This window comes from Mycosarcoma maydis, chromosome 1 (genome assembly GCF_000328475.2).
Source record: "Mycosarcoma maydis chromosome 1, whole genome shotgun sequence".
Lineage (NCBI taxonomy): Eukaryota > Fungi > Basidiomycota > Ustilaginomycetes > Ustilaginales > Mycosarcoma > Mycosarcoma maydis.
In genome coordinates, this window is record NC_026478.1 from 1,838,869 (window position 1) to 1,865,302 (window position 26,434).

A 26,434-nucleotide genomic window follows, 5' to 3' on the forward strand; every position below is an offset into this window, starting at 1 on the left:
ACTGTGCAGGTCAAGAATCTCAGCTTCGAAAAATGGGTAGCCGTTCGCTTCACCCTTGATCACTGGGCCACTGTCAACGAGGTCTCAGCAGAATACTCGGAGAGCATCAAGGAGGGATCTGCCGATCGCTTTGTCTTTTCCATTAAACTCAACGAGGTGCTCAACTGGCCTCGCGGTGCCGGTCTCAACGAGACCAAGACCATCTTCCTGTGCTTGCGCTACACCACCGGTGGCCGCGAAATATGGGACAACAATGACGGTGAAAACTACCAGCTCGACTTCCGCAAGCGTCCAGCACAGCCTGTCGAAGTTTCTCGCATGCCGCCTATCTCCAACGACGGACGCGCTTCGTCGTCTTCGTCCTCGTCTTCGTTCGGAAACACGGTGCCACGAAGGTATACGCTCAGCTCCATGGGCCCAACCGCAACCTCTTCCATCATCGAGATGGGCCGTAGGACTGGTGTCTACGGCCAAAAGGCCACACGAGACCATGCCATGGAGAGGCTCAAGCAGGAGCTTGAGCGTCTCCGCTCCGACGACGAGGAGGCCGACAAAGCTCCTGCTTCTGGCAGCTTTGTCTCTGAGATGGCCAAACGTCGATCGCCGCCCGTATCACCTGGTGGAGCCGGCAAGCCTGGCTCGCCCTCCATCTGGTCGGCTCGGTACGACTTTGGTGCTTCGCTCCGAGATCCTACCAGCGGCAGTCGAAAGACCGAGGCCGGACGTGCTGCCGCGCTCGATTACTTTTCCGCTCGTCCGTCGGCCATTGCTACCAGCCCGATGCGCTCGTCCTTTGTTGTTAGCGCCGCTACCCCGTCACCTGATGGATCGACTCCCAGGGGTGCAGCCGAGCTTGTACCCAAGCTTGGTCGACTTGGCATGTTGAGTCCTGGCCTCGGCGAGATTGTTGTGGAGCATCCTGCCGTTTCCAGCTCCAACACCAGCTCGCCAAGCGGTTCCTTGCTCCAAGTTCCGCAGGTAAAGAGCATCGGCGCGCTCTCGTCCGATGCGCCAGCATCTCCCACCCCGATGGCGTCCACGCGCTACAACTCGTTCCCGCCGAACCGCAACGTGCAGAGCCACAACATGTTCGCCATGTGGGGCGAAGATGCGCAAAACGGCACTGGCTCTGGCTCTGCGTCTGGATCTGCCTCTGGCTCTAGATCAGGCACTCCCCCGTCTCCGATCGGCTTTTCCAGTCCGAGGCTTGCGATCAAGAGCGACGGGACAGTGCTCGAAGACTACACACCAGACGGAAGTCAGACGTCTCCGAACTCACTGATCAACTCGCCCAACCCTTTCTCGCCGGCACTCTCAGCGAGCTCGATGGACTCGGACTCGACGGCCATGCTCGATGCTAATGGCAAGCCGACGATGACCAGTAGTTTAGACAACCTGGAAAGTATCGGCGGCCCTTCTTCTTACCAGTTCCTCCGGGCTGATCATCTCGAAGGCAGGACGAGGCCCTCCTCATTTACTGCTGGAGACGAGCCGGAGCAACATGGCTATCCTTCGTCTGCACTCTCGTCCACCACACTTTCGCCCTCTTCCGAGCTGGCGACACCGGACGAGGAATACATGCGGCCATCCAACCTAACCAGCTTCAACGAGCTCGTGGCACGCTTTTGCTGGAACAGTGATAATCAGGTACCACAGACCAGTCCTGACACTCCGAACCTCGCCACACACACTCCCACCTCGGCTTCTGGACGCTCGACTCCTATCGCCCGTGCCGGTGGTGCTTACTGAGCCTGGGCGCCCAAGCAGCACCTACTCTTCATGTCGACGACTTTGATGATCGTGTTTGACGCCAAGATGCTATCCGCCTGAGCATCCCATTTGTCTCAGCCAACTGTACACTATCCACATTCTATGACGCTCTCAGTCGATCTGTCCTCTCGCATGCTGTCCCAGATCACGTTGGCCATGCCCTTCGAAATATTCTTCTCACGTAATGAGTTCCTCACCATGCTGCCCTTACACGGCACTTATACACACAAACACATCTTTTCGTTCTATCACATTTTACCGTAGCTAGCACCATCAGACTACATCTTCTTTGCATTCAGTACAAGGCACAATCAAACAATTGCATTTTCTCCACTCTCCCGTCTTGTTGTGTGTGTGTTTGGCAAGACTTGAGTGCGTAGGCTTTCAGGTTGCATCAGCGTCCTGCCCACATAGGGTTGAAACGGCATTTCAGGGCAGCGAGAGCAGAGGGGAATGGGTAACAAGCCACTGCGACAGATTAAAAAATGGATTACATGCACGGAAACATACATGTCATGAACATTCCTTCAGCGGTAGATGCGTACAGAAGCACAGGGATGTTTGATACAGACCACGGATTGAGCTGCGCAATTCTGCTTCAGCGGTCGATCGCACCAGGTCAAGTCAGAAGCGAGCAAGCCCCTTTTCTTCTTTACCCCGCAAACAAAAGCATGGCCGACGTATTTGCCGACCTGCAAGCAACCGCGACTCTTCTTTTGCGGGCGGAGGCACGCTGTTCGCAACCCTTAGGAGGATCAATCACGAATGGCATGCATTTCCATCGCGAACCGAACGACGACGATCGTCACTGTCGGGCGGACTTGGAATTTTGATGAATCAGCTTCTGGGTGCTATTTTCAACAAGTGACAATATATTTGCGAAAAGGTGGAGTTTCGATATCAATTGGGTTGTATGGAGTAGTTGGTTAACTTAGGAGATTCTGATCTACCTCTCTTCGGAGAGCGATACGATTCGACCTTTCTCTTGCCCTGGGTTCGAATCCCAGTACGACCTTAATTTTTTTTGCGTTTGTTAGCTTTCTATTTCTCCATTGCTGGGCCAACTTTTCCAATCGTCAATCGTCAATTACGAATCACGAATGTGAGTCACGAGTGTTTTTCGTCCAAGTTAGCGTGACATTCGCAGGAGCAATATGGCAGTGTTGGACATTTGGACCCTACCTATCACAGCTGCCAGTAAAGCAACTCATGGCGGTTTCGCATGGGGCGACCAAGCCGTCAATCTTGGTCCAGCTAAAAGCAATCCATCCACGACTGTCTTGACAAAAAGGCGTACAGTCCATACTCATGACTCACAGCAACACGCACACGAATACACGAAAAAGGAAATGCGAGAGGAAGAAGAGAATTTAATTGAAAGAGAGGGGGGCAAAGGAGATGGGAGCGGGCGCTGGCGTTGGTCTTCGTAGAGTGCTTGAGCAGGTCCCAGAAGGGGCAGAACAAAGGCCAACGACATGAGAAACATAGATGGAGGGCTAACCTTTTGAACAAGGGAAACAGTATAAAGCGAGCCCAAGATGATAGGGAGAAATGAGGAAGGAGAGGATGAAAGTGAAGGCAAGTCATGAGAGGCGACGCAAGTCACACGAGTGGAGGCGAGGGCACGCTTGCTTGACGGTCACCATATCAGACGAGGTATGGAACCCTTGATCTCTAACCGCGGAACCAAGAAGGACGGGGCGTTTCCCGTTGAGCCTGTACAACAAAGTCACGGACACTTTGGTGCTGTTCCAAGTAATCGCGCAGATGCGATGGTAGACCCCAAAAGACCACGGGTTCTGCATGATCACCCATCTGGAAGAGGGTCTGACCGTGCTGAGAGCGCACAACATGAATGGTTGCTGAAGGGAAGCTGGGATGAAAGTAGGCGTTGTTCAGATCGTAGATATGATTTCCCACCAAAACACCGTAATTTCTTGCTTCAGCTTCTGGCACTGAGTGGGTCGCAACATTTTCGATGCGGGGGCTCATTCTTCGCAGTCCGGCTCGTACTTCGGAGGGGAGTTGCCTCCATTTCATGGACTGGAGGATTTGAGTTCCATCTTCGCTCACGATCTGGAAGCGATATTTGCCACGAATGCGAACCAAGACGATCTTCTTGCCCGGATACAGGACGGTGCGCAATTGCTGGTGGTAAGGCCATGCTCTCTTGTGCATCAAAGGATGAGTGGACTCTTGGTCCTCTGTACGCACAGGCAGTCGATCCGTCGCTGACATGGTATCCACCTCGTTAGAACCGACAGATTCACGGCGCTTTTCGAGCTGGAGTGGCGTGGATGACCTCTTGCGCACGTGAGGAATGGCTGCCGCCCATGCAGGCATCGTCTCTGAATATTGCGCTGTCCATCGGAGGTATCGTTGCAAGTGTTCGGGGAGCTTTTCGTATGTGGCCCACTTCTCCGTCGGGCGCCCAAGCAGGTCTCTTGTATGGTACTGGAATTCGTACCGACTGTATTTGCCATTCACGCTCTTGACCGAGATCGTCTGCGGCCCTCGACCACGCTGGTAGTATATACCTCTCTGGTCCATGATGTTTTCGCCAATGTCAGGTCGGAAATTGACACCATCCACTCTCCAGCCATTTGCTTGGAGCTGTTTGAAACCCGGGAACGCATTTCTGACCGACTTTTTGTCTTCAGCCGACAATTCTTCGTATGTGCTTTCAACGACGGGGATGTTTACCCGAGGATCGTAACGGGTGACCTTAACGGTTTGAGAGTTTGGGCGGCGGTACACCTTCCATCCTTCGCCTGGATAGTGGATCGAGGGGTGTTCGCTATACTGTGGCTGAGAGTCCCAAGACGAGTAGCCTCCAGCTCTTCTGTGCAACGTAGGCAGAGGAGCATGGAGAAGCGTGTCATCTAGGACCGTAGCGTGCATGGCAGAGTCGCCGGGTCGGGAGGAAGACGCCGAGTGATCGCGAGAGCCCACCGCGAGCGCGTTCTTGGATGCAGGCTCAATCTCATCGCCGACAACAGGAGCGGCAGAAGTGATACCAAAGAGCAAGACGGAGGCAAATAAGCCAGCAAGGAGCCACGAAGGCTGACGCCCGCTGCGACGCCCAGTCAAGTGCATATTGGTCGAGAAATGGCCAGATCTCGTGTCTGGTAAGAAATCTGTCACATCAATCAGCGAAAGGTACAGAAGGTTTGATGTAAGATCGGTTGAATCAACTGGTTCGAGATAGTCCGTTAAAAGACTTAGGAAAACTTACTGTCTCTGATGAAGAGATCTTTGATTCGTTATTCGTAGCCTTATTCGTGATTGTTGAGAGTGTACGAGGGAGAGGGGGCAAACGGGCACTCGATCCCACCCGCTCTATATACGAGGCAACAGCAACCCTGCTCGAGCGACTTGAAAGCCACTCTCCTCCAACGACAGGGAGCACAAACTGCAGAACCGGACTGTCTTTGCTTGGTGGGTCTCGCTCGTCCTAGATAAATGAAACCTGCATGACACCGCCCCTGATTGCAATGTACTGAGCTTCAATAGTGAGCCCGTTCAGCTCTGACAACGCTCTTAGAGATTGTCCACGCAAGAAGAACCTTGACTACAGCCCGAACCGGTCATATGAAGGCAGTGGGAAGTGTCAGATGTAAACGAGCAGTTGAATGTGGATGAAAATGTCCGTGACCAAGCGTAGAGCTTGTGGCGTTTTGGTTGTAAGCCTGAGCTCTTCGTTGCGGATTCGAGAGAAAAATTCTTGTATAAGTTACACTGTAACTAGTGTCAGGAGACCCACGGCAGCTGCTGCCATCACACGAAAATGTGCTAACGGAACTAATCACGATTCACGATTGTCTGAGGTGGGGGTCTAGTTGGTGCCGCAAAGTCATCTCGAAATTGATCGTCCCACCATGTATCTCAGCAAACCACCTCTTCCTAGCAATATGCAAGCCACGTGATTTTTTCACGACTTAGATTGATGAACGAGGCAAAAAACGAACGCACATTGGATAGACAAGTGGGTCGATCTACGTTGGTCAGACTGCATTGGGCTTGGAGTGTGCTGATCTCAAACACGAATGGCTGGAAATGGTAGGCTGCGCACTTGTTTGCGACTGGTACCCAGCCGAGACGGATGGCGTGCAGCAGCGGACTGAGACTAATCTCGGGCTCTCTTGTGCAACGTAGGCAGAGGGTTACGGTGAAGGACGTCATAAAGGACTGGAGCGCCTTGCTCTGCCGCCTTCTTGGCCTTGCTCGTCAGCAAAGCCAAGTCGAAACGAGAGCTTGGCTGTCTACTGAGCTTGATCGTGGCTCTGGAGTCCGTGGCGGTGCTTGCTGGCGCTTCAGGCTGCGAATGCCTCCATGATTTCTGCGTCAGACGGTCTGTCTCCTGGTCAGGACTACTGGCGGCTTGGAACTCCAGAGCTTTCAGCCGAGCCGCTTCCGAGATCTTGCGCGCTTGCTCTTGTTCTTGCATCAATCTGGCAATAGAAGCAGCTGAGGGATGCTCGTTATATATCTTGCTCTCATCCTTTGCCAGCTTGAAGACAGGCTTGAATTCCATCTCGCCAGACTTTTGTCCAAGCTTGGAAAGCCTTCTGGCCTCAGCTTTCTGCTGTGCGTTTTGCTGATTGCGCCACTTTCTGAATTCGGCGCTGAACATGTTTGATTGCCAGATGTTGTAGTATCTCCTGGCAAACTTACGTTTCAGGACGGCAAAGCGCCTCCTGAGAGACAAAGAAGAAGCACGGAAGGCTGTCTGGAATCGTTGAGGCTCTTGAACCCTTGAAGCAGTCGAAGCAAAGTTCGGAGGGGTCTGATGAGATGCGGATCCGCCGCTCGAAGCGTCGTGCACAGCAGGGTCGTGTAGTCGGAAGGAGGGCGCCGAGGGATTGTGAGGGTCCGTTGCAAGCTCGTCGTCGGATGCAAGCTGAATCTCGTTGTCTCTAATCGGAGCAGCAGAAGAGATGGCAAAGAACAAGACATAGACCAGGACACCAACAAGCAGCCACGAACGCAGACGTCCAGTAAGCCGCCCAGTGAAATGCATCTGGCCGAGAAATCGACAAGCTCGGGTGAAAGAATGTGCTACGATAATGAGCAACAGAACACGTCGATGTGAATCCACGGCCTACAAAACTTTCACAAGTTGGTCTGAGCAAAATCGTTCAACTTACAATTTGCTGTTGAAGAGGTTTGCGATGTTTACTCGTAACGATGTTGTCGTGTAAGAGAAAGGAGTGCAAACAAGCACTTTTGTCCAACCCAACGGCGACACTTGCCAGCGACCTTGCGATCACCCTCAACAGAGGCAATCACGAATGCAGAACCAACGGGCGGGACAGGGTTGCATTTGCCTCGCGCGACTCACTTGATTCTACAATGGTTCGAGAAACAAAGTCATCGCGGACTCGATTGTCCCACCTTGAATCCCAGCAAATCACCTCATCCTAGCAACATGCAAACAATGCAACACACAGGTAAATTTTCCACAACTTTAATTTATGAACTAGGCCAAAGACGAACGGACGTTGCATACACAAAATGAAGATCTACGGCAGTCAAATCCGACGGGGCTCGAGCGACCCATCGGCCGATCTAGAACTTGAGAGGCTCGAATTGGTAGCCGCCTGCCTGGTAGAACTTGCTTCCGAATTCGACCCAGGCGAGGCGAATAGCATGCAGCAGCGAACTGAGGCCCTCCATGCAGCACAAAATGGCGATGGAGAGACAGAACCAGAGACCGAACGCGAGAACGGTGGCAATGGCGCCCGTGACACCCGTCATGCCAAAGACATTCTGGATGGTCATGGTCCACAACACCTCGGAAAGCTGAGCATGGGCGAGCGACAGCGCCCAGAGTCGCAAATACGAAGCCGTGTTGGAAATGCATCCGAGGCAGAACTCGATCGTGTGAATGACCTGATGAATGACGACCTCACCAATGTTGAACTCGTGCTCCTCCTCCATTTCGCCGTCGCCGTGACTGCCGCCGTTGCCGTTGCCGTTGCTCTGGGTTTGAGCCAGACGGCTCGTCTCGTCGGCATCTTCCTCGTCGTCTTCGTCACCACCGAGACGCGAGCCGTCACCGTGACCGATGGCGCGGTACCCTTGGCCCTTGGTCTTCTGGTGCTCCTTCCACTCAATGTATGGGGTGACGATGAGCATCCAAGGCACACAGATGAAGGCGATGAGCAGTAGCACCGTCTGGACAAATGCTTGACCCGAGTAGAGCTCAGTTTTGGGATCGACATCGCCGGGCTTGAGGAACATGTAGATGAGCATGTTGAGCAAGCCAGGCGGGTTGTTGCGGAAGACGGTGCCGTTGGCATCGGTCTCGTACCAGTCAATAGACCATTTGTATACAATGGCAAAGACGAGGTAGCCAAAGAGTGACTGCATGAACAGCATCTGAGGCACGATCTCGGACCAGATCTTCCACTTCTGACCAAAGCGGATGAAGTTGGGCACGTTGAGAAGAATGGCGAGCGTCATGTGGAAGACACCGAGGATGACCGACATCTTCATCTTGAGTGAGTTGGTGAAGACGAGCGCGTTATCTGCACCGTGCCAGGTGGGGTCGATGCCGATAGCGTAGACGTTGCCGTTGGACACAGCCTCAATGGTGCCGTTTTGGTGAGGCCAGTCCCAGCCGGTGTGGAAGAGGTGCATGCTCTTGCTTCCGATATCGTTGTAAAGAAAACCGGTAAACATGGAGAAAACGCCCATGAGCAGCATCATGTAGCGACCGTAGAAGAACATGGTGAAGATCTCGTTGTCAACCTTGGCGAGCTTGCGCTCAAAGACGCACATGGTGAGCGCTGCCAGCGTCATGAGGAAGGCGTGGAAGACATCGCCAAACATGACGGCGAACAAGAACGGGAGGAGGATGAGGTTGAACAGACCAGGGTTCACTTCCTTGTACTTGGCAATGCCGTAGCTGTCACCGACGGACTGGATTGCCTCGGTGTACTTGTTGGAACGCTGGAAGGTGGGCGGCATCTTGTTAGTACGAAGCTCTTGCAGCACAGCAGGGGCACTTGTGCCGGCGTTCTCATTAGCGCGACGAAGAGCAAGCTGGATCTGTCCGAGGTCGCTGGATGGGCACCAACCTTCAGCGACAAGCGTCTTGCGTCGGTTGTCGAAGAGGAACATGTTGAGCGTCGAGTAGATGAGCTTCTCCTTGCGAACGACGTCCTCCCAACCGCTGAGCACCTCAGCGATCTTGACGAGTTCGGTGCGGCGGGTGGCGCTTGTTGAGTAAAGGACGTTGTTGAGGTCCTCGATACGGCTGAGAACCTCGCGAAGGCTCTCCTCGCGACGATCAGCATTGCTGTCGATCGGGTAGAGCGTACCGCCCATACTCTCGCTGATCTTGCGAATCTTGGCGAGTAGCTCAGAACCGTGAGCAAAAATGATGAAAACATTTTTGCGGACAGGCTCCTCTTTGGTGGGGTCGTCGAAAGCCTCGTCGATCTCGGCGTAGTTCATGTAGAGGTTACCGCGAAGAACACGCCAGAGAATGCGTTCAAAGATTGCCATCTTGCTGCGGTCGATGGTGCCGGCGACGAACTCGAGATCAAAAGTGCCGTACCCGCTATCTTCGCCTCGCGAGCTGTTGAAAGCGTGGGACTCAACATCGTCGAGGAGAGGCGCATTGGCATCGTCGAGAGAAACTCGGTTGGCGTCCTGTCGACCCTCTGCTTGATCAAAGAAGACAGCGGTCTCGCGAAGAACATGCTTAGCCTCCTCGAGTTCCTGCAAACGCTTCTGCAGCGTCTCGTAGGAGCCATTCATTTGGCCGAGTCGCTCCTCATGCTCGCGTAACTTGACTGAGAGCTCGTCCATGAGCTGATGACCGCGACGACCATCAGACCCCGAGCCGAGGCTGATGAAGGGAAGCGCACTTTCGAGTGGCCGAACGGGCACACCTTCCTTGTCCATCTGAGCATAGAGGAAGCGGATACGCCTCTCCATCTCATCGAGCCGCCTGATGTCGGTGACAAAGGAGCGCTGGAAAGGCGAGATATCTGGGTTGAGATCCTTGAACATAACATTTCCCAGCTCTCCGAGTTCCTGAACAGTAGCGTGCGCAGTCTCGGAAGGAATGTAGAGCTGGATCAGCGACATGGTCGCCGACCTGAACAGACTCTCCTCCTCTGGCATGGTGGCTTTGGCTGCGCAGCCGCTCGCTTACTCTGACAGGGAAAGCCAAGATATGCTGATCGGCAGCAGAAGATGAGACGAGAAGGGATGTGAAGGAATCCAGGTGGATTCCGAGCAAGATTCCGGTGAGGTAGCAGTTGATGAAGATCAAGTTGATCGATGATGCTTTGCGATTCGTGATTTGCGTTGTGATTTGTGATTGTGTCCGTGCCTGGGCTAAAAGTCAAGAATTTATTTACAGTCACGCTTCCTTGGCTGGGCGCCTAACAAAGCGATTCACGATTCAGGGGTTAGGCAGCAGAGCCACGAAGGCTTCCGAGGCTAAGTCGCAGTCATGAGTCGCAGCTCACTCGTGACTGACTGTGCGTGGCTGTTCGCGTGCCACGGATCCGACCTTTGAATTTCACAAAAAAACAAAGCACGAACCAACCTACCAAAATTTGACCTTGACCTAACATGCTCTACTATTTCACACCACGCGGGACGGTTGCACAAGCACCAACCTCGAAGCTCACGGGCGCACGTTTGCACCTCCACCTCAACACCGCCCACAGTCACGAGCCTGTAACTTTACGTCGGAGGACCCTGTGTGGCACCAACTTGACATACCTATGTCAACTACACGCTACCGTGTAGGTCCTATTCAAATCCAACATTGTCGGCACAAGGATCAAGCGTCGCAACAGTCTCTGTCATGGCTCTCAGCTGCGATGCTGAAAGCTCCAAGGCTGCAATGAGACGATCGCGCAAGTCACCATCATCCAAAGCTCGAAAGCTGAGGTGCGCCTGGACATCAGCTTTGCTGTTCTCTGCCACGACACTCACAGGTGTCGACGCTTTCTTTGGCATCGGCGAAAAGCGGTTCAAATACGAAGGCCTGATCAATGCAGGAAGCCTCGGTCTCGACAGTATCAAGGGTCAAGTAGCCGCTTGGGGCGACTGGAACGGCGACCAATTCCTCGATGCTATCATCGTCGATTCCGATCGTCAATCCGCGAGCGTCCACCTGTGGGACCGCGCCAACTTTTCCTTTGGACACGTTCCGGCAGCATCTGTCCGCGTCACAGGAGGGTCCAAGATCACCAATGTGGTCGCAGCGGATATCAACTACGACGGTAGACTCGACCTGCTTGTCATGTCTCAGGACGCGTCTGCATCATCCAAACAGCTCTCGATGCAAGTCTTTCTCGGAAAGGCAGACGGAACCGGCTTCGTTTCAAGTCCGCTCTCTGCTCCAGCATCGTCTCTGGCGCAGCCTGTCACAATAGATGCTTCCGGTGACATGCAGATGGACTTGCTTGGCATCCCATTCAACGCCTCTGCATCACCAGCCAAGGACGCTTCAGAGCTCAAGATCTGGCGCAATCTGCTCGTGGATTCGTCCGACACTACCGCAGCTTTCGACATTGCAGAAGCTCCGTTTCTGGAAGCCACGAAAGCACCAGCGTGCAATCTTGCCAATCCGCACAGCTCCGCCTTTATCGACCTCAACGGCGATTGCCTTGCAGATCTATTCCTCGTCTGCTCGGAAGAGTCATTCCTAAGCTCCAAGCTAACATATCAGATCTGGACTGCCGTCAAGCCCAATTCCAATGGCCAAGGATCGGGCTTCAAGCTATCTTCGACCGGTGAACTACCTCCTGGCACAGGAGCACTAAGCTTTGGCGATATAGACCGCGACGGGACTATCGACGTCATCTTCCCAACATGCGACCGAAGTGGCGATAATTGCTTCATCAATGTTGCCTTTAATCGACAAGTGCCACTGTGTTCGCCGCGTATCGATGGCTTTTTCGGTGGTGGACCGGGCTACGGCCCCTTGTCAACTGGCAAGCAGGGCAGGAATGCGTCGAGCTCGCAAGCCAGCGTGTCGGATAGCTTTTCCACAGAAAGAAAGGCCAATCTAGAGTGCAGAGAAGCTGAAAATCTCTGTATGGCTGACGACAACTTTCGCATCAATTTTAGCACCAGCAAGGATAACGTCGACTTGCTACGCGTCCCCGTGGAGAAGCTGACGGGCGACAGTCGGATTCTGCTCAACGACATGCTTGCACCGTCTTACCTCAGTATGCCGAATGCGCTACACTTGGGCGACTACAATAAGGATGGCTATCCGGATCTCGTGCTCATCACCATTCCCGACCAGCTTGCCTCAGGCGGGCGTAACAATGTGCGTGGAAGTGGCGAAACCCGAGTGCACATCCTCCGGAACCTCGAATGCAGCAAAGTTCCAACCAGCAAGAAAGGCGACCTCGGATGTAGGCAGGATCAGCCCGAGGCGAGAACATTCATCAAGGTCGCTGCTGGAGCCAACTCGATCGAAATTCTGCGAGACGTCCGCAGTGCTAGCTGGCTCGACATTGACGAGGACGGCACGCTTGATCTGTTGCTGCAAAGGACTCCTTCCATATCGGACGGTCTGGATTCGAGTCGGCGCATCACGTTTGTGCAAAACAACTATTTTCATGACTCGTTCTTCCTAAAAGCTCTCACGCTCAATGGGGCCTGTCAGAGTCTTTGTGAGCCCAAAGATGCGCCCAAATTCCAGCCCTGGGGAACCAACTACGGCGGAGCGTCTTACAAGTTTACCGTGTTGGACCCCAACGGCGTCCGACGCGCCCAACAGGTCGGCCAACTCCCTCAGACTGCGTATCGCACTCTTCTAACTCCGTACAGCTACTTTGGCCTGGGACGCACCAACAACTACGTGGAGTCGCTATTCATCGGCTCGACGCGTCGGCAGAAGGAGCACTTCCTGGCGCTCGAAGGTGTCATCCCGAATAGCCAGGTTGTGATCAACCCATGGCAAGGCGGACGCGGTAACGAAAACGGTGGTGGAGGCCCATGGATGTGGACCAAGCAGCTCTATCTGCATCCTGGCGATTGGATTCCTTGGGTGACTGTGGTACTCATTACTACTATCGTTGGGCTGGCTATCGTTGTCATCGTGCTACACGTCAACGAGCGAAAAGAGGACGAGCGCGAGAGAAAGCGCGCGGTGCACGCGATCAATTTTGATGCGCTCTGACGGTGTATCATTTGCTGGGGCCGTACCTCTAGTCATATTCAATGAGGTTATATATGGTCATGTTTGATGCGGCTGTAGTCTGTGTCGCGTTGACGATTTAAGGTCGCGGTTGGTCTATAAGTGAGGAGGTGTAGTTGAACATGTGCTGTTCGAAGGCGAAGCTGCCGTGTCGCGTAAAGGTGTCTTTTGTGAAATTGAAGCTACGAGCTACACTCACGACTCACGACTGAAGACTGGTCTGATGCTTTCGCGAGGATCGCGTGTCAAGATTTTGAAAGACCAACACCTTTTCGACCTAGCAAAGGTTTGAGGTTGACTTGTGACACGGTGAGCCTCGCCCGCTTGCATAGTTGCCTCTGCTTTGATCTATCATCACCTTGAATCGGTATCGCGCGCATTGAATGTTGTAGCAAAATGGCAGCAGCAAGCGCAGCGACACAAGTGGCCCACGCTGCCTCATCAGCGCAACAAGCAACACGCTCGATGCGAACAGGAGTCCTAATCCATCCTTCCACTGCCCACTCGGGGCGCTTCCTCGTCCTGCCGCACCCGCGGACATTGGTACCTACATACTACCTCTCTGCCTCATCATCAACCTCTTCATCCATCTCCACTGATCAGCTTTATGAGCTCTCCACACTGCAAGACTCGAAGCACGATCGATCGTGGATGATCTCCCGCTTGAACCAAGTCATCTCTTCTGGTCAACTCGACATTCTGTCTAGAATAGATGCGAGGTTCCTCGTCGTTTCGCTGCTATACAGTGTGTTGGGAGATGGAAAATACAGATCAAGGGAAGACATGTTTGAGCAGATAGCTTTGGAGCTGCACGTACGGAGATCCGAGGAATTGTGCGAAGCGATTCCGGAGCTCAAAGCCAGACTAGCGACGGGCAAAGATAGTGCGGAGGGGCAACAGAACGAGTGGACGGATGTGGTTGTGTTCGAAAAGCTCGAAGTGACAAAGAGAGCGTTGGAGGATGTTGCGGATGTCCAAGGTTCGTTTCGTTGCGTAAGCGTGCGCTAGGTGAACGTTGAGATGGAATGTGATGTACTGATCCGACGTTTTGCACGATATGGCTGACACAGATCTGCCCAATGGCGAGCAAGCATACCGACTCTCCCTACCGAAAACGTTCGCCCTGCTCGACAGCAAGCATTCAACCCTTTCTCAACAATCTACCTTCATCTCGGCCCCCAATACGCTAGGGCGAACCTTCGAACGCTCCTGGCCGCACGACTCAGACCCCTCACCCTACGTCTCGCTTCCGAGTCCGGACAAAGAGGCACAAGACTGCCAGGACGCTCAACAACTACGCAGTCAGATTGCAGCCGAGATCATCGCCACCTACTTACCGGACAAGTTGGCTGCTGAATACTTTGCTCATCTAGGCATTAAGGTCGACCAGTGAAATGATGCAAAACGTGACGCCGATGTTCACAGGTGGAATGTGCAATTCAGCGTGTGTTCCTGCGAGTTTTTCAGCCAAGGACGGAATCTGAGCAGCGTGCCCATGTCAATGAGAATGTCTCTTGTCTCAACAAGCACGAACACCAGCGCAAAACACAATCCAAGACGCTCCAAGAACGATTATCGAGGGTGTATGATTGCATGACGGGGAAAACAGAGGGAGTGTGAACAAAGACTCGACGGAGCAGCCGAAACATGTCTCGACTATGCAACGACCGATGCGTCTTGTTCAAGAATGCGTCGAGACGACGTGAAAGGAAGGATTGCTAGCGTGGATGCGATACTCGAATCTATCCACCGTCTTGTCACCACTCAACGCTGAAGATGATCAGCGTAGATGTTGGCTGCAATCTCGGCCTCGGCACGGTCACCATTGGCGAGCAGCTTCTCCTTGTTGTACAGCAGCTCCTCGCGCGTCTCGGTCGAGTATTCTGTGTTCTGCGTCTCGACAATCGCGTCGACAGGGCAAGCCTCCTGGCAGAAGCCGCAGTAGATGCACTTGGTCATGTCAATGTCGTACCTTGTGGTCCTTCGTGCACCATCCTCGCGCGGCTCCGACTCGATCGTGATGGCCTGAGCGGGGCAGATGGCCTCGCAGAGCTTGCACGCGATGCAACGTTCTTCGCCGGTGGGGTATCGGCGGAGGGCGTGCTCGCCACGGAAGCGCGGGCTAAGAGGACCCTTCTCGAAGGGGTACATGATCGTGTAGGGTGGGCGGAAGAAGTTCTCGAGTACGATCCACATGCCGCGCAGGATTTCGGTGAAGAAAAACAGCTGACCGGCCTTGTCTAGCGCCGAGGGACCTTTGGAGTAGTCCGGGTAGATGGGCGCGTCACGCACCTGCTGCTGTACATGCGAAGCGTCGTACGTGGCGGTCTTGGTGATCTCGGATGATGGTGAGTATGAGCTGGAGCTGACGTGTGTAGGTCCGGTCTGCGGGGTGGCGAGCGAACGTGCGATCGAAGACGAGAAGAGACGTGCGCTGTAGAGGGTAGAAGGTGCGGCGACGGCAAATCGAAGCGGCGTCGCTGTAGAAGAGGAAGCGTACGAGCGGCTGGCAAGCACCGCCGAGCGTACCAGGGATCGGTTCAATGAAGAAGCCATGGTGATAAGTCGAAGCTAAAAGATGCCTTTGCTGGAATGCAGAGAGTCCAAATCAAAGATAATGGGCACAAAAGAGAAGAACAGCAGAGTGCGATGCTGGGAAACCGCCGAATGCAGTTCTCGTTGTATCAAGTGCGCAGAGAGAAAGAAGATGTGGTGACCAAGGTGACAGTCAAGAAACAAGGGCGGGCGCGGGCGGAGAGATGGGTGGTGACGCCGAGCAGCAAGTGGATCCTCTACTCAGACATCACAAACTCACTGCTGGGATGATCGCGCGGAAATTTGGCTGGATGCTGACTGAATTCACGATTGGGGGTGGCTGAAGCTGAACCGGCCAAGACCGTAAGGAGCGACAGCTTCACTTCTTCCTGATTTCAAATCAACTCACGACTGGTTTGGCACGCTTGCAAGCCGCACTCGCGAGAGATCACCAGTCGCGAGCAGAAGCGACTATGTTTGAATACAAAGATTTCGAGAGTCAAATTACAAAGGTTAAATCAGGTGCGCTTCGACCCAAATTAGCTTAACGTAACAAAAGATCAGGCTCCAAGCTGCGACCAAGCGTGAAGGGTGAGCGACCAATAGCAGCCCTTAGAATTGGTCATACTCACAACTCACATCTCATGACTGGGAACCGTGAACTCACGACTGGCAAAGTCGAAATTAAGCCTCGAGCTTCACTATGTTTGATTATTTTTACGCACGGCTCTGTGACGCAGGATCCGGGAAGAAATCGCGCTCTGGTTGCTTGGAAATCATCGTAATGGCTGCTTTGCTAAGTGGCCAGCCAAACGTGGTATCGACCAGTCGGCGATCCACTTTCTCCACCTTTAGCTCAGTTTCGTTCGCGATCACCATCACCCTGTCTCTACCCTATTCCGATTTCCATCATGGCCGCTCTTCGTACATCTTCGCGTTTGCTGATGCGATCTGCAGCCTTTGTTGCCAGTGCCGCTACGCGATCCAACCTTGTTGCTGTTGCCAGCAGCTCCTCTCGCACAGCCGCTAGCCGAACTCTCTCCACCTCAGCAGCTCGATCCTCCGACTCTCTCTTCGTTCACCGCAACACCGACTATAACAACCCGGACATTCCATTCGAGTTTAACGAGGAGAATGCAAAGATGGCACAGGAGATCATCTCGCACTACCCAGAACAGTACAAAAAAGCAGCCGTGATCCCCTTGCTTGACTTGGGTCAACGACAGAACTCCGGTTGGGTCTCGATCTCGGTCATGAACTACGTGGCCAAGCTGCTCGAGATGCCACCTATGCGTGTATATGAAGTAGCTACGTTCTACACCATGTTCAATCGCGAACCGGTTGGCAAGTACTTTTTACAGCTTTGCACTACCACCCCTTGCATGCTCGGAGGTTGCGGTTCCACAAAGATCCTCGAGGCGCTCGAATCCAAGTTGGGCATCAAGGCTGGTCAAACTACCAAGGACAACAAGTTCACCTTGGTCGAGGTCGAATGCTTGGGCGCTTGCGCCAACGCTCCCATGATCCAGATCAACGATGACTTCTTCGAGGACTTGACGCCGGAGAGCATGAACAACATCATCGACAAGCTTAGCAACGGTGAAAAGGTAAAGCCTGGCCCGCAGTCGGGTCGTCACTCTTCGGAGCCTGCTAACGGTCGAACCGCGCTCACTTCCGAGGTAAGTTTCTGACAAGTGCCTTGCGTTGAAAGGAAGATGCAAAACACTTTCTCCTCCCTGATCCCGGTTTGTCAACGGTAACAAGCTTGCTGACGTTCTCTCTTACTTTCTCACCCCTTGCTATCCATAGCCATACGGACCGGGCAAATTCTGTGTTCCCGAGTTCGCTTGATTCCTCGCTCTCGAGCTCACGCTCAGAGCCAATCTATCTTGCTTGGAGCAACCCATTTCGTGCTAGATGATTATAATACCTTCAGACTGTACTGCACTGCGACTTGCCGACCGTGTGATATCGCGTGCGATTCCGCCAGATCGTTTCAGGACATGAGGTGTCTTCAGCGAGCCCCTTACACGCAACATGCCGAGAAAGAAAGACGATTGATTTGGAGTTTTTTTTTGGGATTCACACAAACGATCCGAGATGGATATCTAATGACAGGCAACTGCACGGAAGAGCGAAGGGTCACGCGCTCTAGGAGATCAGGCGGAAACCATGAGCGAGGCCAAGCTAGCTTCTGTCTGGACCACATCGAGTGCCTGTTGAACCTCAAGCCTCTTTCGCGAAGCGGCGAGCCAGTCGGACGCAAGCAACTTAGGCCAACCCTTGAGCTGGTTCAACTCCCTCGTGGCCGAATCGAGGTCTTTGCGGTCCAGGTAGTACTCTGCTCTTGCAAGCACCGATGGGACGTCTTGGCCTGGTACGAGGCCCTTTTTGTGGAACAGGATTGGCGAAAGAGCAGCGCTGGCAAGGTGCGAGAGAACGCCTGAGGTTTCCGGCGAGGGGACAAGCGAGACTTGACGAACACGAGGTCCAACCTTGTCGTCGAACCACTGCTTGAGCGTTGTGAACGTCTCGACGCCCGTGTCGGCCGCTCCGCTTGCATCGAGCGCCTCGATGGCAGCGGAGAGCACAGGGTCATCGCGCGCCTTGGATGTGCCCTTGAGAACACGCAGCTGCTCCGCGAAAGGTCGCTTGGTCGCTGAAGCATCATCGAGCGCGTGCTGCACAGCTCGAACCGCAGTCCAAAGCGTGTGCACCGACAAGTTTTCATCCAGCACGCTGCTGTTGTCCAAGCTCACCTTTTCAAGGCTCTTGAGGTCTGTAGCCAACTCGTCGAGCTTGGAAAGTCGTCCACCACGCTCCTCCTCCACCTTAGCCTTGATGTCCTTCATCCATCTACGCTGCAGCTCGATACCCTGCGCAATCACTTCCTCCTTGAGCCTCTCGTTAATGATCTGACTCTGCGTGGCGAGCTCCTTTTCAAGCTTCTCCTTGAACTGCTGCGTCTGCTTGGCGTGCTCCTCTTCGAACGACTTTTGCCAGTCCGACTCTCGGCTCGAGAGCTTGTCGGCCGCCTCTTGCGACTGCTTGGAGATTTGGGTTTCATATCGCTTAGCTTGGGCAGCCAGACTGTCTTCGACGCGCTTGGCCTCTTGACGCTTGATGGTCTCGAGACGCTGGCTCAACTGCTCGAGGTCGATCTGTGCGCTTTCGAGGACACCCTTGGCTTTGGCACCGGAAGAAGGCGTTTCCTTGAGGAAAACAGTGAGCTCATCGATGGTGCCGGCGAGCTGGGCGATCATGGGCTCGGATGCAGAGAGGCTCTTGATCGAAGGTGCCAGGAGGGGCAGCTTGGGTGCTTCCGGGTCGGGACGCAAACGGGCGGTGGGGTGATCAGGAGCTTGAAGACCGCGGTCACGACGAGGAGCAGCATAGCCCACAGGAGCCTCGTGGTTGACAGGAAGTTCGCCGATGTAAGTTTCCTTGACCTCCTCCTTGGGACCGTTGCCTGGAGCGGCACTCTTGGACGGAGCAGCCTTCGTGTTGGCGCCAATGTCGGTCATGACTTGGACGCTGTCGACAGCACGCTGAATTATGTTGCGGCCGTCTTTACTGGCCTCAGTGGTTTGACCACGAACCTTGGCCTCTGCCCGTTCAGCAGCTGCCTTAGCGCGGTTGACGAGCTCCGAAGTCTTGTCCTGCACAGCTTGAAGTGCAGATTCGGCCTGGTGCTCGGCTTTTTCGGCAGCTACCTTGGCCCTTTGCGCGAGCTTGTCTGCTTCAGCCTTGGCCGTTGCGCGAGCTTCGGAGACCCTGAGTCGAGCGTCACGTTCGTCGCCTGCACTCTCGCTGGCGCCTGCATCACCACTGAACACGCGACTCACTGCACCGCTGACGCTGTCGTAGGCGGTCTTGGTGACGTCGATCGCCTTGTCTCCATAGCCATGCAGGTTGATGCTCTTGATTTCCTGGCCAACATCGTGGGTGTCGAGGTAGTCGATGATGCGCTCTCCTCCTGGAATGCTCTCTACGAAAAAGTGGTTGTATCGGTCGTTGTTGAGTGCTGCCACCGTCGAGATACCGTAGAAGACGGTAGCACCAACCGTGGAGTACACGAACAGGCGACCCAGACCGGATCTTGAGGTTCCATTCGCATCGCTAGCATACGTTCGAGCCCCAGCAGCACCGCGAGAACGAGCTGCAGACAAAGGACCAAGTGCAGCAGCTTTACGTAAGGCAGCGGCGCGGTTCATCATTGTGACCGTGGTGAAGTCTCCGCCTGGATAGGAGGATCGGGAAAGCAAAATCTGTTTCTGCAAGCAGGGTGGTTGATGGTCTAGGTAAGCGAGCAAACAGGTAGGCGATCCTTTAGGACGCAAATGGGCGAAACAGAGGCGTGAGACACGAGAGGCTGCGATGGCTGTTGAGTCGTTGGAAGACTTGTGGAGGATTGACAGCGCCTGACGATGACTTCTGACCGAGAATCACGAATCTGAATCGTGAATGGCTCTCGTGCCTTTCCAAGTCACGAGTCAACTTCCGCTTTCACTAACGTATGTGCTTTTTCCGACTCGCTTTAACATAGCAGCTGTGAGTTTCCGTGTTCGTGGTGCACCGTTGCGTCGATGCACGATCACGCAGTTTCCTCGATTCGGAAAGATTCGTGATTCGCGAAGAGCCGGATCCGAACTGGAATTTAACCCGCCAACTAGAACCTACACGCTCCATGATCGTCACATGTGGATTTGTCTGCCAGTCCCGGTGTCAAGGCTTAAAATAACACTGCCACAAGCCGTGCGTTGCTTGGTTGAACTAACGCATGCTTGCGGTGAGGTGACTCTGCTGTCCCTCCCCTGTGCCTACATGAAGTCAAACAAATTCCGAGGTTCAAGCTTGCTGTATGTCAATAAACTCTGAGTCAAGCTGTGTTTTTTCGGTGCGGCAGAATGCAGGCTAGTAGTACAAGATGCGATGGAGCTGGGTTGTGTGTGAAGACAAGAGAAAATGGAGAGGAACAGCACGAGCCGCGAAGTCGTTGTGTTACTAGTGCTGGGCAGAGGGACCATCAATTATGGGTATATGTATTGATCGCTTTGCAAAAAGCATTCAGGAACGAGACGAGAACCAGATCTACTTTAGTTGTGAACCAGATCTAGTCGGGGAACCAAATAGGGGCGGGACCGGATCTACCAAACACCAGATCCAGACATGAAGCGTTTCAAATCAGGTCAGATCAGGTTGCAACTAACGCGGGGAGAAGCAAGTGGCAATGAAAATGTAGTGCTCAGGGCGGAAGCTGAGCATAGCTAGGCGATTACGCCAGAGCGAATTGAACCCTCTCTCCACTGAGAGGATGGTCAGGAGGCTCCAGCCGTCGCATTGCGGCATCTCTAGGGAACACACATCGATGCCTGGGCTGCACGGCCTCGACCCGAAATGCTGTTGCGCGGACTGAGATTGGAAAGCGAAGCTTGAGAAAGCGAAAGTGCTAGAGCTGATGGTGTAGGTGCTGCTGCACCTCCGCTTGCTGGTGCTGAGTCTTTGGTCAGTTTGCTCATACCGAGAGAGTTGAAAAGACCCGGGCCGCGCAACGAGAGATCGGCATCGCGTCCGCCCAAAGAGGAGCGACGGCTCATCCAATCTGGCAATTGATTCCAGATATCGTGCACAGGCGCTCTCTTCTCCTTGTGCGTGCTGTAGCGCAGAGCGTCGTGCGTGGCTCGCGCGTTGCCGGACAAGGCCCAGTCCCATTCAGATTCCTCTGAAGAAGACGCGCGGTTGCTCCAGTATGATCCCGCGCACGAGCGTGACGGCAGCGGGCTAGCATCTGCATGGGGTGATTCTGGCAATCTCCAAGTAGAGGATGCAGTGGATGCAGACAGAGACATGGTCGTGGCAAGCTTGACGGTCCGAAAAGGCGAAGACATGCGGGGCTTCTGCTCTTGATGTGTCACGAAGCGCGAACTATTAGAAGACGGTGGGGCTGACACGGCTGCACGTCCCCAATCGAAGCCGGTAGGCTCGGCGATGGCCTTGCGAGCGGCGCGCAAGAGGCCCACATTGCTTGCTCCTATGGTCATGGGTAAATTTGCCAGATCGAGGATCAGGGTGGATGGAAGAGCGTTACTCCTCGACTTGAGTTTGCGGCGCCTGCGCTCAAGCACGCCAGAGGCACGACTTTCGGAGCAAGAACGCGCTAGAGATGGACGCAGAACGGATGGATCCGATGGCTCTACGAAGAGCGTGGACTTGGACGAGGAGGGCTCGGGTGCGCTAGATGTCCTTTGCACGCTAGGTCTGCGGCTGCTGGCATCCATTATACACAGAGGCTCGACATATTCCTCATCGTCCGAGGAGTTGATCAGACTGGAAGCTTCAGTCGTGCCACTCGTTGGGCTCTCGACGGTGTTTTGGGAGAATCGGAAGGACGAGAGCGTGGCTTGCACATCGCGACGCGTCGAATTGGCTAAACGCCTAGGATGTAGCTCAAAGTAGTTGAGAGGGGTGTGGCTAGTACCGTCCTCGTTGGGTATTCTTGTAACCATGATCGTATTCGAGCAACTGCACTTCAAGTGGATTCGAGGATTCCGATGGCACGATGTTCGATTGGCGTCGAGGCTGCGAGGCTGAAGATTGCGGAGCAGGGATCGAGACACGGAGGATGCGAGAAGTTGTGCGAGGTACCTAAACGATGTCTGGGCGCCAAGGGTCAATAGACCATGATTGCAGCGGGGCAAGACGTGGTGAGAAAGTTATGTATATTGAGGATTGTCAATGTCGCGTCGTTTCCGAGCTCGAAAAGTTCAGATGTGGCGGTGAGGCGGGTTTGATGGGGAAAGAAGTAAGTAGGAGAGAAAGTTGGTGGCGATGGAGCAAGACAGACAACAGACGAGGACAGGCGAGAGCATGACTGTAGGCAAGCCAAAGCAGACTGGCCTGAAGCGCGCATAGAAACAGAGCCGATCGGACCCTGTATCTGAGTTGTTGTGCTGCTGTGCTGCTGTGCTGCTGTTCTGCTGTTCTGCTGTAGCAGCCGAGGCAGCCGAGCGAGGCCGTTGGCTGAAAAAGGTAAGGTGTCGGCTATCCCAAGCATGAAGAGGCTAGCGGAGAAACTCGCCTTTTTTAGTTTTGAATTCACGATAATAATTCACGATTTGTTGAAATTGTGAATCACGAATAGTGCTGTGGGTCAGCCAAGTGTGTAATTATGGCGACTGCTGACAGCTGCGCTGTAGAACACGGCAGCCGAAATCTAGGCAGATCCGTCAAGCATTCAGCAGTGCCCCTTTGATCAAGCTCAACCATCGTACTATCTCCAAGTCGCTTGAATCGAGTCTGTGAACCTTCCTACATGCGTGGGAGACGAGACGGACAGAAGCTGATTGTGCAAGAATGATCACAAAGGTACTTGTTTGTCGAAGCAAATTTGATACAGCGAGGCCAAATACAAATACGAATGCATATTGATAGTTGAAATATTTATCAGCTTTTCGTTCTTAGGAGTCACGAGTATGGAATAGAGAGCGCTGCTAATCGAGACTGCCTGATGACATCGTTGCTCGCCCTGGAAAATGCGTGCCGTGCGAGCTTTTCTCGCATTTCAATATCCGACAAATTTTCAGAGCTCTTCCTTTGTCGAGAGGAGTCTTGGGTGAGAATGTGCCCCGGTCAGCCGCCGCGACTCTTTCTGGCATGCAGTCACGAATGTTGCTTGAGAAGAAGGTTGCCTTGGTTTGCATCCCGTCCCCGACACACACAGCAAGCTGTTGCCTGTTTGATCGCGCCTGCAAAACAACAAGCACGAATTGATTCGCGAAAATCGTGTATCGTGAATGTGCAACCTGGATGCTCCTTTGACGAGGAACCTTAAGCAGCAGAGCTTGAGGCAGGCAAGGGAGCGATATCAGAATCGCCTGGCGATTGTAACACCTCTCTTCGAAGTTGAAATCGTTATGGAAAGGCTACTGCGCTGACCTTTGCCCCCCAACAATGACTGTGTGCATCTCGATTCGAGCAGCATGGCCGACCAGTTCGACCTCAGCTGCGTGAGAAAATAACAAGATAGGCGGTTTCCCTCTCAGGTTTCTGTTGGCGCCAACAATAGTCTTGAGTAGAAGTACAAGTCGTCAATACATTGCATTGCATTGCATTGCATTGCACTACAGCAGCAGGGCAACAATAACGAATAACATGTGAACATTCGAAAATCAGGAACCAAGTCCAAGCTTGCAGGTGAATGATTCTGTGACCAGAAGCCGTGTTAGTTGCTTCTGGATTCGGTCCGCCTGTTTCCTAGTCCCAGACGGAATAGTTTAGATGTGCCGTATCAGATCACGTTATTCGGCACGAGAGTGCTATGGTGATTGGGTCTGTCTGTATTGTTTAATACGGATGCTGACGACATCAAAGGACAACACCTCGACACGATCCATAACAAGAGCGTCAACCTTGTCGTTTTTCCGATTCAGCGAGATGGCCGGTGGTCGATGCCATGAAGACAAAGAGATCAATTCTGAAATTGTCCAGCGTCGAGACATCAAGGCGAGCGCGGAGCTAGGGCCACACAATCTTGCCAGCAATGGCGGGTGTAGGTCGGACCAGGTCGGTGAAAAGGCGAAAATAGACCGACCCTCGGCCGGCTCTCCAGTCTTCAAGTTTTATTAAGTTATGTATGTGCGAGACTCTGTGACTCAACCCGAATTCACGATTTACTATTCACGATTCCGCATGACGCTGGATCGTCATGTTGTCAAGCAAACGCACTTTAAAGCAGGTCACCCTCCTTGTGATAAAACGCGCTCACTATCAGCTCTGATTGCACCTCCACGAGTGATTTCAGGCCTCCCTTTCAAGTCCATGACTAATGATGAAATCAAAGGCACATCATTTGGGTCCCATAACCAACGTCAAGAGCGTTACGAGGCTGAGAGCAGTCTACTCCTTCACGCTCGATGTGTCGTCGTGATCCACCAGCCTCTCCGCACTCTGTTTTCCCGAAGCCAGTCAACTTTTGCTGGTCAAGCCCGAAAGTTAATAAGAGATGCGGTGAGCACGAGATGGAGCAACAAATGCAGCACGAGCTGAAATGCGCTTAGCGCCTATTCGAGCTCGACGGAGATTTGCCACAATGCAGTCAGCCGCTCAAAGGGTTTTGCACCGCTAACTCTTCCACAACCCTCTTCCAGGCTATCAGCATACAAGATATCTGGAGTGAGCTATCTCAGGCACAAAGGAAATCTTGAGTCCAGGACGCACAATATCAATTCCATACTTCTTAAAGGGCTACTTGAACAGGTGTTCAACATCAGCTGTAGCGTGCAAAACATCTAGCTGCTGAATGCTTGCTTGATGTTGTCAAACATCTGACGGTAGACGTCATCGCGCGATTCGAACGACTCGGGCACGAGTGGTTTCTTGTCCCAACCGTGCTCTTCCCTCTCTACGCCGACAAAAATGATCTTCTTGTCCTTTTCAGCCTGAGCTACTTCGGCGAAATACTCTTTGGCGTTGTTGTGGAGGATATCGAGTTTGCCACAAGCGACAAAGATATGGTTGGGGAAACGAGAGGTCTCGAGACCGCGAATACGGAATCTTGGCTGTGTTCGATCCGTGGGGGCCGGTAGGTAGCTATTGTTGAACAGGTTCACTGCCCGAGGAGACAGGTGGATGCCGCTGCGAGGATCGTAAGGTACCGGCTGCTCCGGCGGGTCGAGACTGACATCAACGGGAGGATAGAGGCACGAGATGGCGCGAATTTTACTCGGGCCAAAGATGTTGCCTGTGCTCAATGCGAGACCTGCGCCAGCACTGAAACCGGAGAGTGCCAACTTGTCGATGTCGAAGCGTTGCGACTGCTTCAGCACCCAGTCCACAGCATCTTGGGCGTCATCGTGTCCAGACGGAAAAGGGTATTCGGGACCTTTGCGGTAATCACAGTCGAGAACGTTGCAGCCTAGCGCCTTGACAGCCTGGACGATGAATTCGCGATCCTCACCCCAGCTTGGAATCACATAGCCACTACCGTGCCAATTGACGACAACAGGCAGCTTTGCCGAAGCGGCAGCATCGGCTGGACGGTAGAGGTCGACTCCGATGAAGCGGCCCTTGTCTCGAGAGGGAATTTGTAACGTCTCACGAACGACTCCTTCAGGCAAAGGTCGGCTTCGTAGATAACGCTGTGTGCCTCGTTTCAAATACACAAGGGATCGGAACAGTGTGGCTGTGAGCTTCAGGAACCAGTACCACGGCGAAATGATGCTGTGACCCATCGTATACTCGAGTTTTGGCGGGGGTAAAAAATCGGTGTCGGGGCGAAGATGGTTGGAGGGCGGGACTTTGGACGACAGTCTCGAGGCTGGAAGATCGGCGTCTCGGAGTGGAATCGATGGTAATCGTGAATCTCACCAGGGGCTTCTTTAGATCGGCCTGCGATTCATATTTCGTGAATGCCACGACGTACCACACGCGGACGATGTACGGAGAGTTTGCGTGACCTTTGTCCCGTGAGACTGGAGGTCCGTGGAAGAAAATTCCGAACATTGTGAAAACTGACTGCTGTGATGCCTGGCGATTGGTGGTTTGTCTGCCAGCTCGCTAGTCACAAGTGCCTTTGACGCGCACAGACAACTACGCCTCTGCTTATCCGCAGTAGCTACAGTTGCGAGTCACGATCTGCAGAGTTGTTCATCGACTGCTCGATCTACTTTGATGAAGACGTCTGCTTCTGTCGAATACCTAAAATCGTCAATGTACGACAGCAACACAAGAGTCGAATGTAAACAAGTATCTAACAAGCATTGCGAGAAGGAAGGGCTGATTAGGCCTTTCGCTGCCTTGATCTAACACGATGCGAAGGCAAGCCGGAGCATGGAGCGCGGAGCGCGGAACATCGTGCATGGAGCATAGAACATGGAGCACAGAGTATGGAGCACGGCGGAGATCGGTTGATCCAAGCTCGTTACCTGACCGCTGTCCCGTCACTGTCAC

The 26,434-nt window shown here is 53.5% G+C and overlaps 11 protein-coding genes and 1 non-coding gene across 12 annotated transcripts in view; 5 read left to right on the forward strand and 7 right to left on the reverse strand.

The window, feature by feature from the left end:
• UMAG_15009 (uncharacterized protein) overlaps window positions 1-1,749 on the forward strand; it is a gene marked incomplete at both ends in the record, with an annotated part of 2,204 nt that extends 455 nt beyond the window's left edge. Inside the window, one exon of the mRNA XM_011388550.1 lies at window positions 10-1,749. Within this exon, the coding sequence (XP_011386852.1) occupies window positions 10-1,749 (1,740 nt within the window). The remainder of the gene's footprint in view (window positions 1-9) is intronic.
• Window positions 1,750-2,677: 928 nt separating this feature from the next.
• Window positions 2,678-2,785, forward strand: UMAG_16010. Its single transcript has 2 exons — window positions 2,678-2,715; window positions 2,751-2,785. It is a non-coding gene; the product is annotated as a tRNA-Gln (tRNA).
• Window positions 2,786-3,444: 659 nt separating this feature from the next.
• On the reverse strand, window positions 3,445-4,866 carry UMAG_00628 (uncharacterized protein; the record flags this gene model as incomplete). The annotated part of the gene is made up of 1 exon (XM_011388142.1): window positions 3,445-4,866. The coding sequence occupies one exon, from the start codon at window positions 4,864-4,866 to the stop codon at window positions 3,445-3,447; it is 1,422 nt and encodes a 473-aa protein (XP_011386444.1).
• A 1,030-nt stretch (window positions 4,867-5,896) lies between these two features.
• UMAG_00629 (uncharacterized protein) lies at window positions 5,897-6,790 on the reverse strand (the record flags this gene model as incomplete). Its single annotated transcript, XM_011388143.1, has 1 exon — window positions 5,897-6,790. The coding sequence occupies one exon, from the start codon at window positions 6,788-6,790 to the stop codon at window positions 5,897-5,899; it is 894 nt and encodes a 297-aa protein (XP_011386445.1).
• Window positions 6,791-7,338: 548 nt separating this feature from the next.
• Window positions 7,339-9,906, reverse strand: UMAG_00630 (putative vacuolar (H+)-ATPase; the record flags this gene model as incomplete). Its single annotated transcript, XM_011388144.1, has 1 exon — window positions 7,339-9,906. The coding sequence occupies one exon, from the start codon at window positions 9,904-9,906 to the stop codon at window positions 7,339-7,341; it is 2,568 nt and encodes an 855-aa protein (XP_011386446.1).
• Window positions 9,907-10,600: 694 nt separating this feature from the next.
• On the forward strand, window positions 10,601-12,934 carry UMAG_11447 (uncharacterized protein; the record flags this gene model as incomplete). Its single annotated transcript, XM_011388471.1, has 1 exon — window positions 10,601-12,934. One exon carries the CDS (start codon window positions 10,601-10,603, stop codon window positions 12,932-12,934), a length of 2,334 nt encoding a protein of 777 aa, XP_011386773.1.
• A 414-nt stretch (window positions 12,935-13,348) lies between these two features.
• Window positions 13,349-14,345, forward strand: UMAG_00632 (uncharacterized protein; the record flags this gene model as incomplete). The annotated part of the gene is made up of 2 exons (XM_011388145.1): window positions 13,349-13,931; window positions 14,023-14,345. The coding sequence occupies 2 exons, from the start codon at window positions 13,349-13,351 to the stop codon at window positions 14,343-14,345; spliced, it is 906 nt and encodes a 301-aa protein (XP_011386447.1).
• A 371-nt stretch (window positions 14,346-14,716) lies between these two features.
• On the reverse strand, window positions 14,717-15,508 carry UMAG_11448 (putative NADH-ubiquinone oxidoreductase; the record flags this gene model as incomplete). The annotated part of the gene is made up of 1 exon (XM_011388472.1): window positions 14,717-15,508. The coding sequence occupies one exon, from the start codon at window positions 15,506-15,508 to the stop codon at window positions 14,717-14,719; it is 792 nt and encodes a 263-aa protein (XP_011386774.1).
• An 890-nt stretch (window positions 15,509-16,398) lies between these two features.
• UMAG_00634 (putative NADH-ubiquinone oxidoreductase) lies at window positions 16,399-17,338 on the forward strand (the record flags this gene model as incomplete). Its single annotated transcript, XM_011388146.1, has 2 exons — window positions 16,399-17,166; window positions 17,297-17,338. 2 exons carry the CDS (start codon window positions 16,399-16,401, stop codon window positions 17,336-17,338), a joined length of 810 nt encoding a protein of 269 aa, XP_011386448.1.
• Window positions 17,339-17,646: 308 nt separating this feature from the next.
• UMAG_00635 (uncharacterized protein) lies at window positions 17,647-19,704 on the reverse strand (the record flags this gene model as incomplete). Its single annotated transcript, XM_011388147.1, has 1 exon — window positions 17,647-19,704. The coding sequence occupies one exon, from the start codon at window positions 19,702-19,704 to the stop codon at window positions 17,647-17,649; it is 2,058 nt and encodes a 685-aa protein (XP_011386449.1).
• A 1,134-nt stretch (window positions 19,705-20,838) lies between these two features.
• On the reverse strand, window positions 20,839-21,993 carry UMAG_00636 (uncharacterized protein; the record flags this gene model as incomplete). Its single annotated transcript, XM_011388148.1, has 1 exon — window positions 20,839-21,993. One exon carries the CDS (start codon window positions 21,991-21,993, stop codon window positions 20,839-20,841), a length of 1,155 nt encoding a protein of 384 aa, XP_011386450.1.
• A 2,781-nt stretch (window positions 21,994-24,774) lies between these two features.
• Window positions 24,775-25,716, reverse strand: UMAG_00637 (uncharacterized protein; the record flags this gene model as incomplete). Its single annotated transcript, XM_011388149.1, has 1 exon — window positions 24,775-25,716. The coding sequence occupies one exon, from the start codon at window positions 25,714-25,716 to the stop codon at window positions 24,775-24,777; it is 942 nt and encodes a 313-aa protein (XP_011386451.1).
• Between the last annotated feature and the right edge of the window lie 718 nt (window positions 25,717-26,434).